At 53.9% G+C, this 9,133-nt stretch overlaps 1 protein-coding gene across 1 annotated transcript in view; it reads left to right on the top strand.

The window, feature by feature from the left end:
- The first annotated feature begins 6,213 nt into the window (after positions 1-6,213).
- Positions 6,214-9,133, top strand: part of klhl18 (kelch-like family member 18) — an 11,122-nt gene continuing 8,202 nt past the window's right edge. The window contains exons 1-3 of the mRNA XM_037762963.1: positions 6,214-6,418; positions 7,957-8,087; positions 8,527-8,667. Coding sequence (XP_037618891.1) covers positions 6,269-6,418; positions 7,957-8,087; positions 8,527-8,667 — 422 coding nt within the window. The 5' untranslated portion in view covers positions 6,214-6,268. The remainder of the gene's footprint in view (positions 6,419-7,956; positions 8,088-8,526; positions 8,668-9,133) is intronic.

Genomic DNA, 9,133 nt, shown 5'->3' on the forward strand with positions numbered 1-9,133 from the left:
AGATGGTGTTTTATTGTGAAGGCGCTGGGCGGATGTAGACGCAGTTTCATGTCTGCTGGTAGATGGTGGTAGATGGTGTTTTATTGTGAAGGCGCTGGGCGGATGTAGACGCAGCTTCCTGTCTGCTGGTATATGGTGGTAGATGGTAGATGGTGTTTTATTGTGAAGGCGCTGGGCGGATGGAGACGCTGCTTCCTGTCTGCTGGTAGATGGTGGTAAATGGTGTTTTATTGTGAAGGCGCTGGGCGGATGTTGACGCAGCTTCCTGTCTGCTGGTAGATGGTGTTTTATTTTGAAGGCGCTGGGCGGATGTGGACGCAGCTTCCTGTCTGCTGGTAGATGGTGGTAGATGGTGTTTTATTGTGAAGGCGCGGGGCGGATGGAGACGCGGCTTCCTGGCTCCCGGTAGATGGTAGATGGTGTTTTATTGTGAAGGGGCGGGGCGGATGGAGACGCGGCTTCCTGGCTCCCGGTGGCGGTAGATGGTGTTTTATTGTGAAGGGGCGGATGGAGACGCGGCTTCCTGGCTCCCGGTAGATGGTGTTTTATTGTGAAGGGGCGGATGTTGACGCTGCTTCCTGGCTCCCGGTAGCGGTAGTAGATGGTGTTTTATTGTGAAGGGGCGGATGGAGACGCGGCTTCCTGTCTGCTGGTAGATGGCGGTAGATGGTGTTTTATTGTGAAGGGGCGGGCGGATGGAGACGCGGCTTCCTGCTCCCGGTAGATGGCGGTAGATGGTGTTTTATTGTGAAGGGGCGGGCGGATGGAGACGCTGCTTCCTGGCTCCCGGTAGATGGTAGATGGTGTTTTATTGTGAAGGCGCGGGGCGGATGGAGACGCGGCTTCCTGTCTGCTGGTAGATGGTGTTTTATTGTGAAGGGGCGTGCGGATGGAGACGCGGCTTCCTGGCTCCCGGTAGATGGTGTTTTATTGTGAAGGCGCGGGGCGGATGGAGACGCGGCTTCCTGGCTCCCGGTAGATGGTAGATGGTGTTTTATTGTGAAGGGGCGGGGCGGATGGAGACGCGGCTTCCTGGCTCCCGGTGGCGGTAGATGGTGTTTTATTGTGAAGGGGCGGGGCGGATGGAGACGCGGCTTCCTGGCTCCCGGTAGATGGTGGTAGATGGTGTTTTATTGTGAAGGGGCGGGGCGGATGGAGACGCTGCTTCCTGGCTCCCTGTAGATGGTGTTTTATTGTGAAGGGGCGGGGCGGATGGAGACGCTGCTTCCTGGCTCCCGGTAGATGGTGTTTTATTGTGAAGGGGCGGGGCGGATGGAGACGCGGCTTCCTGGCTCCCGGTAGATGGTAGATGGTGTTTTATTGTGAAGGCGCAGGGCGGATGGAGACGCTGCTTCCTGGCTCCCGGTAGATGGTGGTAGATGGTGTTTTATTGTGAAGGGGCTGGGCGGATGGAGACGCGGCTTCCTGGCTCCCGGTAGATGGTGGTAGATGGTGTTTTATTGTGAAGGGGCGGATGGAGACGCAGCTTCCTGTCTGCTGGTAGATGGTGGTAGATGGTGTTTTATTGTGAAGGGGCGGGGCGGATGGAGACGCTGCTTCCTGTCTGCTGGTAGATGGTGGTAGATGGTGTTTTATTGTGAAGGGGCGGGGCGGATGGAGACGCAGCTTCCTGTCTGCTGGTAGATGGTGGTAGATGGTGTTTTATTGTGAAGGGGCGGGGCGGATGGAGACGCGGCTTCCTGCTCCCGGTAGATGGTGGTAGATGGTGTTTTATTGTGAAGGGGCGGGCGGATGGAGACGCGGCTTCCTGCTCCCGGTGGATGGTGTTTTATTGTGAAGGGGCGGGCGGATGGAGACGCGGCTTCCTGCTACCGGTAGATGGTGGTAGATGGTGTTTTATTGTGAAGGGGTGGGCGGATGGAGACGCTGCTTCCTGCTCGCGGTAGATGGTGGTAGATGGTGGTAGATGGTGTTTTATTGTGAAGGCGCGGGGCGGATGGAGACGCGGCTTCCTGCTCCCGGTAGATGGTGGTAGATGGTGTTTTATTGTGAAGGGGCGGGCGGATGGAGACGCGGCTTCCTGCTCCCGGTGGATGGTGTTTTATTGTGAAGGGGCGGGCGGATGGAGACGCGGCTTCCTGCTCCCGGTAGATGGTGGTAGATGGTGTTTTATTGTGAAGGGGCGGGCGGATGGAGACGCTGCTTCCTGCTCGCAGTAGATGGCGGTAGATGGTGGTAGATGGTGTTTTATTGTGAAGGCGCGGGGCGGATGGAGACGCGGCTTCCTGCTCCCGGTAGATGGTGGTAGATGGTGTTTTATTGTGAAGGGGCGGGCGGATGGAGACGCGGCTTCCTGTCTGCTGGTAGATGGTGTTTTATTGTGAAGGGGCGGGCGGATGGAGACGCGGCTTCCTGTCTGCTGGTAGATGGTGTTTTATTGTGAAGGGGCGGGCGGATGGAGACGCGGCTTCCTGGCTCCCGGTAGATGGCGGTAGATGGTGGTAGATGGTGTTTTATTGTGAAGGGGCGGGCGGATGGAGACGCGGCTTCCTGTCTGCTGGTAGATGGTGTTTTATTGTGAAGGGGCGGGCGGATGGAGACGCGGCTTCCTGCTCCCGGTAGATGGTGGTAGATGGTGTTTTATTGTGAAGGGGCGGGCGGATGGAGACGCTGCTTCCTGTCTGCTGGTAGATGGTGTTTTATTGTGAAGGGGCGGGCGGATGGAGACGCTGCTTCCTGTCTGCTGGTAGATGGTGTTTTATTGTGAAGGGGCGGGCGGATGGAGACGCGGCTTCCTGCTCCCGGTAGATGGTGGTAGATGGTGTTTTATTGTGAAGGGGCGGGCGGATGGAGACGCGGCTTCCTGTCTGCTGGTAGATGGTGTTTTATTGTGAAGGGGCGGGCGGATGGAGACGCAGCTTCCTGTCTGCTGGTAGATGGTGTTTTATTGTGAAGGGGCGGGCGGATGGAGACGCGGCTTCCTGTCTGCTGGTAGATGGTGTTTTATTGTGAAGGGGCGGGCGGATGGAGACGCGGCTTCCTGGCTCCCGGTAGATGGCGGTAGATGGTGGTAGATGGTGTTTTATTGTGAAGGGGCGGGCGGATGGAGACGCGGCTTCCTGTCTGCTGGTAGATGGTGTTTTATTGTGAAGGGCGCGGGCGGATGGAGACGCGGCTTCCTGTCTGCTGGTAGATGGTGTTTTATTGTGAAGGGGCGGGCGGATGGAGACGCGGCTTCCTGCTCCCGGTAGATGGTGGTAGATGGTGTTTTATTGTGAAGGGGCGGGCGGATGGAGACGCGGCTTCCTGTCTGCTGGTAGATGGTGTTTTATTGTGAAGGGGCGGGCGGATGGAGACGCAGCTTCCTGTCTGCTGGTAGATGGTGTTTTATTGTGAAGGGGCGGGCGGATGGAGACGCGGCTTCCTGTCTGCTGGTAGATGGTGTTTTATTGTGAAGGGGCGGGCGGATGGAGACGCGGCTTCCTGTCTGCTGGTAGATGGTGTTTTATTGTGAAGGGGCGGGCGGATGGAGACGCGGCTTCCTGCTCCCGGTAGATGGTGGTAGATGGTGTTTTATTGTGAAGGGGCGGGCGGATGGAGACGCGGCTTCCTGTCTGCTGGTAGATGGTGTTTTATTGTGAAGGGGCGGGCGGATGGAGACGCGGCTTCCTGTCTGCTGGTAGATGGTGTTTTATTGTGAAGGGGCGGGCGGATGGAGACGCGGCTTCCTGTCTGCTGGTAGATGGTGTTTTATTGTGAAGGGGCGGGCGGATGGAGACGCTGCTTCCTGTCTGCTGGTAGATGGTGTTTTATTGTGAAGGGGCGGGCGGATGGAGACGCGGCTTCCTGCTCCCGGTAGATGGTGGTAGATGGTGTTTTATTGTGAAGGGGCGGGCGGATGGAGACGCGGCTTCCTGCTCCCGGTAGATGTGGATAGATGGTGTTTTATTGTGAAGGGGGCGGGCGGATGGAGACGCGGCTTCCTGTCTGCTGGTAGATGGTGTTTTATTGTGAAGGGGCGGGCGGATGGAGACGCGGCTTCCTGCTCCCGGTAGATGGTGTTTTATTGTGAAGGGGCGGGCGGATGGAGACGCGGCTTCCTGTCTGCTGGTAGATGTGTTTTATTGTGAAGGGGCGGGCGGATGGAGACGCGGCTTCCTGCTCCCGGTAGATGGTGTTTTATTGTGAAGGGGCGGGCGGATGGAGACGCGGCTTCCTGTCTGCTGGTAGATGGTGTTTTATTGTGAAGGGGCGGGCGGATGGAGACGCGGCTTCCTGCTCCCGGTAGATGGTGGTAGATGGTGTTTTATTGTGAAGGGGCGGGCGGATGGAGACGCGGCTTCCTGTCTGCTGGTAGATGGTGTTTTATTGTGAAGGGGCGGGCGGATGGAGACGCAGCTTCCTGTCTGCTGGTAGATGGTGTTTTATTGTGAAGGGGCGGGCGGATGGAGACGCAGCTTCCTGTCTGCTGGTAGATGGTGTTTTATTGTGAAGGGGCGGGCGGATGGAGACGCGGCTTCCTGTCTGCTGGTAGATGGTGTTTTATTGTGAAGGGGCGGGCGGATGGAGACGCGGCTTCCTGCTCCCGGTCGATGGTGGTAGATGGTGTTTTATTGTGAAGGGGCGGGCGGATGGAGACGCGGCTTCCTGTCTGCTGGTAGATGGTGTTTTATTGTGAAGGGGCGGGCGGATGGAGACGCGGCTTCCTGTCTGCTGGTAGATGGTGTTTTATTGTGAAGGGGCGGGCGGATGGAGACGCGGCTTCCTGTCTGCTGGTAGATGGTGTTTTATTGTGAAGGGGCGGGCGGATGGAGACGCGGCTTCCTGTCTGCTGGTAGATGGTGTTTTATTGTGAAGGGGCGGGCGGATGGAGACGCGGCTTCCTGCTCCCGGTAGATGGTGGTAGATGGTGTTTTATTGTGAAGGGGCGGGCGGATGGAGACGCTGCTTCCTGCTCCCGGTAGATGGTGGTAGATGGTGTTTTATTGTGAAGGGGCGGGCGGATGGAGACGCGGCTTCCTGTCTGCTGGTAGATGGTGTTTTATTGTGAAGGGGCGGGCGGATGGAGACGCGGCTTCCTGCTCCCGGTAGATGGTGTTTTATTGTGAAGGGGCGGGCGGATGGAGACGCGGCTTCCTGTCTGCTGGTAGATGGTGTTTTATTGTGAAGGGGCGGGCGGATGGAGACGCGGCTTCCTGCTCCCGGTAGATGGTGTTTTATTGTGAAGGGGCGGGCGGATGGAGACGCGGCTTCCTGTCTGCTGGTAGATGGTGTTTTATTGTGAAGGGGGGGGGCGGATGGAGACGCGGCTTCCTGCTCCCGGTAGATGGTGTTTTATTGTGAAGGGGCGGGCGGATGGAGACGCGGCTTCCTGTCTGCTGGTAGATGGTGTTTTATTGTGAAGGGGCGGGCGGATGGAGACGCGGCTTCCTGCTCCCGGTAGATGGTGTTTTATTGTGAAGGGGCGGGCGGATGGAGACGCGGCTTCCTGTCTGCTGGTAGATGGTGTTTTATTGTGAAGGGGCGGGCGGATGGAGACGCGGCTTCCTGCTCCCGGTAGATGGTGGTAGATGGTGTTTTATTGTGAAGGGGCGGGCGGATGGAGACGCGGCTTCCTGTCTGCTGGTAGATGGTGTTTTATTGTGAAGGGGCGGGCGGATGGAGACGCAGCTTCCTGTCTGCTGGTAGATGGTGTTTTATTGTGAAGGGGCGGGCGGATGGAGACGCAGCTTCCTGTCTGCTGGTAGATGGTGTTTTATTGTGAAGGGGCGGGCGGATGGAGACGCGGCTTCCTGTCTGCTGGTAGATGGTGTTTTATTGTGAAGGGGCGGGCGGATGGAGACGCGGCTTCCTGCTCCCGGTAGATGGTGGTAGATGGTGTTTTATTGTGAAGGGGCGGGCGGATGGAGACGCGGCTTCCTGCTCCCGGTAGATGGTGGTAGATGGTGTTTTATTGTGAAGGGGCGGGCGGATGGAGACGCGGCTTCCTGTCTGCTGGTAGATGGTGTTTTATTGTGAAGGGGCGGGCGGATGGAGACGCGGCTTCCTGCTCCCGGTAGATGGTGTTTTATTGTGAAGGGGCGGGCGGATGGAGACGCGGCTTCCTGTCTGCTGGTAGATGGTGTTTTATTGTGAAGGGGCGGGCGGATGGAGACGCGGCTTCCTGCTCCCGGTAGATGGTGTTTTATTGTGAAGGGGCGGGCGGATGGAGACGCGGCTTCCTGTCTGCTGGTAGATGGTGTTTTATTGTGAAGGGGCGGGCGGATGGAGACGCGGCTTCCTGCTCCCGGTGGCGGTAGGAGCGGTGATGATGGGGGATCTCTGTGAGGAGCGGATGGAGGAGCGGATCGAGGAGGAGGATTTAGTTCACTTCTCAGTCACTGACCTGCCGGCTCGAGGCTATGTCGTCATGGAGGAGATCCGACGTCAGGGGAAGCTATGTGACGTCACGCTCAAGGTAAAACTGACGACGTTCGAGACTGTTAGCTGTAAGCATGCTAACAGCTAGCTAGCTAGCAGCGGAGAGGCTAACAACATGCTAGCAGCTAGCGTAAAGCTCGTCACTCAGCTGGTTGACCTTTGACCTCCTGAGAGCCGCTGGTTGACCGTCCTGTTGTCATGGTGATCAGAGGCTTTACTGCAGAGCGGCTCTACTTTCTGTCTCTGAGCTGCGGCGGAGGGATACGAGCTGTACAAGTCCTAATACATATACCAAATACTGCAGTACTAGTACATATACCAAATACTGCAGTACTAGTACATATACCAAATACTGCAGTACTAGTACATATACCAAATACTGCAGTACTGGTACATATACCAAATACTGCAGTACTAGTACATATACCAAATACTGCAGTACTAGTACATATACCAAATACTGCAGTACTGGTACATATACCAAATACTGCAGTACTGGTACATATACCAAATACTGCAGTACTGGTACATATACCAAATACTGCAGTACTAGTACATATACCAAATACTGCAGTACTGGTACATATACCAAATACTGCAGTACTGGTACATATACCAAATACTGCAGTACTAGTACATATACCAAATACTGCAGTACTGGTACATATACCAAATACTGCAGTACTAGTACATATACCAAATACTGCAGTACTAGTACATATACCAAATACTGCAGTACTGGTACATATACCAAATACTGCAGTACTAGTACATATACCAAATACTGCAGTACTGGTACATATACCAAATACTGCAGTACTAGTACATATACCAAATACTGCAGTACTGGTACATATACCAAATACTGCAGTACTGGTACATATACCAAATACTGCAGTACTGGTACATATACCAAATACTGCAGTACTGGTACATATACCAAATACTGCAGTACTAGTACATATACCAAATACTGCAGTACTGGTACATATACCAAATACTGCAGTACTAGTACATATACCAAATACTGCAGTACTAGTACATATACCAAATACTGCAGTACTGGTACATATACCAAATACTGCAGTACTGGTACATATACCAAATACTGCAGTACTAGTACATATACCAAATACTGCAGTACTGGTACATATACCAAATACTGCAGTACTGGTACATATACCAAATACTGCAGTACTAGTACATATACCAAATACTGCAGTACTAGTACATATACCAAATACTGCAGTACTGGTACATATACCAAATACTGCAGTACTAGTACATATACCAAATACTGCAGTACTAGTACATATACCAAATACTGCAGTACTAGTACATATACCATAAATGTAGTTAAAGTAGTACTACAGTAAAAGTATGTAGTATTACTTTATTATTTTCTAAATGGATGTTAATGTGGTCTGGTTCTACAGGAGGAACACTGTAGAGTCCTGGTGGGTCCTGGTCTGGGGATCATGGATGTTAATGTGGTCTGGTTCTGTGTGCAGGAGGAACCCTGTAGAGTCCTGGTTCTGGTCTGGGGGTGTTCATGTGGTCTGGTTCTGTGTGCAGGTCGGGGATCATAAGTTCAGTGCTCACCGGATCGTGCTGGCCGCCTCCATCCCGTACTTCCACGCCATGTTCACCAACGACATGGTGGAGTGTAAACAGGACGAGATCCTGATGCAGGGCATGGACCCCAGGTAAGACCAGTTTAACCAGTCTGACTCCAGTTTAACCAGTCTGACCAGTGTAACCAGTCTAACCAGTCTGACCAGTCTAACCAGTTTGACTCCAGTTTAACCAGTCTGACTCCAGTTTAACCAGTCTAACCAGTCTAGCCAGTCTAACCAGTCTAACCAGTGTAACCAGTCTGACTCCAGTTTAACCAGTCTGACCAGTGTAACCAGTCTGACTCCAGTTTAACCAGTCTAGCCAGTTTAGCCAGTCTAGCCAGTCTAACCAGTCTGACCAGTCTGACTCCAGTTTAACCAGTCTGAACAGTGTAACCAGTTTAACCAGTCTGACTCCAGTTTAACCAGTCTGACCAGTATAACCAGTCTGACCAGTCTAACCAGTCTGACTCCAGTCTAACCAGTGTAACCAGTGTAACCAGTGTAACCAGTCTCTGTCTCCCTGCAGTGCTCTGGAGGCTCTGATCAACTTTGCGTACAGCGGCCATGTTGCCATCGACCAGCAGAACGTCCAGTCTCTTCTGATTGGCTCCAGCTTCCTGCAGCTGCAGAACGTTAAAGACGCCTGCTGCTCCTTCCTGCAGGAGAGGTCAGTGACACGCCACCGCACACGCCACCACATATATAATATATATCGTGATAACATCGTTATCGAGGGCAGCGTGTCGTGATAGCATCGTTATCGTGGGCAGCGTGTCGTGATAGCATCGTTATCGAGGGCAGCGTGTCGTGATAGCATCGTTATCGTGGGCAGCGTGTCGTGATAGCATCGTTATCGAGGGCAGCGTGTCGTGATAGCATCGTTATCGAGGGCAGCGTGTCGTGATAGCATCGTTATCGAGGGCAGCGTGTCGTGATAGCATCGTTATCGTGGGCAGCGTGTCGTGATAGCATCGTTATCGAGGGCAGCGTGTCGTGATAGCATCGTTATCGAGGGCAGCGTGTCGTGATAGCATCGTTATCGAGGGCAGCGTGTCGTGATAGCATCGTTATCGAGGGCAGCGTGTCGTGATAGCATCGTTATCGAGGGCAGCGTGTCGTGATAGCATCGTTAT

Source organism: Sebastes umbrosus, unplaced genomic scaffold (genome assembly GCF_015220745.1).
Source record: "Sebastes umbrosus isolate fSebUmb1 unplaced genomic scaffold, fSebUmb1.pri scaffold_121_arrow_ctg1, whole genome shotgun sequence".
Taxonomy (NCBI): Eukaryota; Metazoa; Chordata; class Actinopteri; order Perciformes; family Sebastidae; genus Sebastes; species Sebastes umbrosus.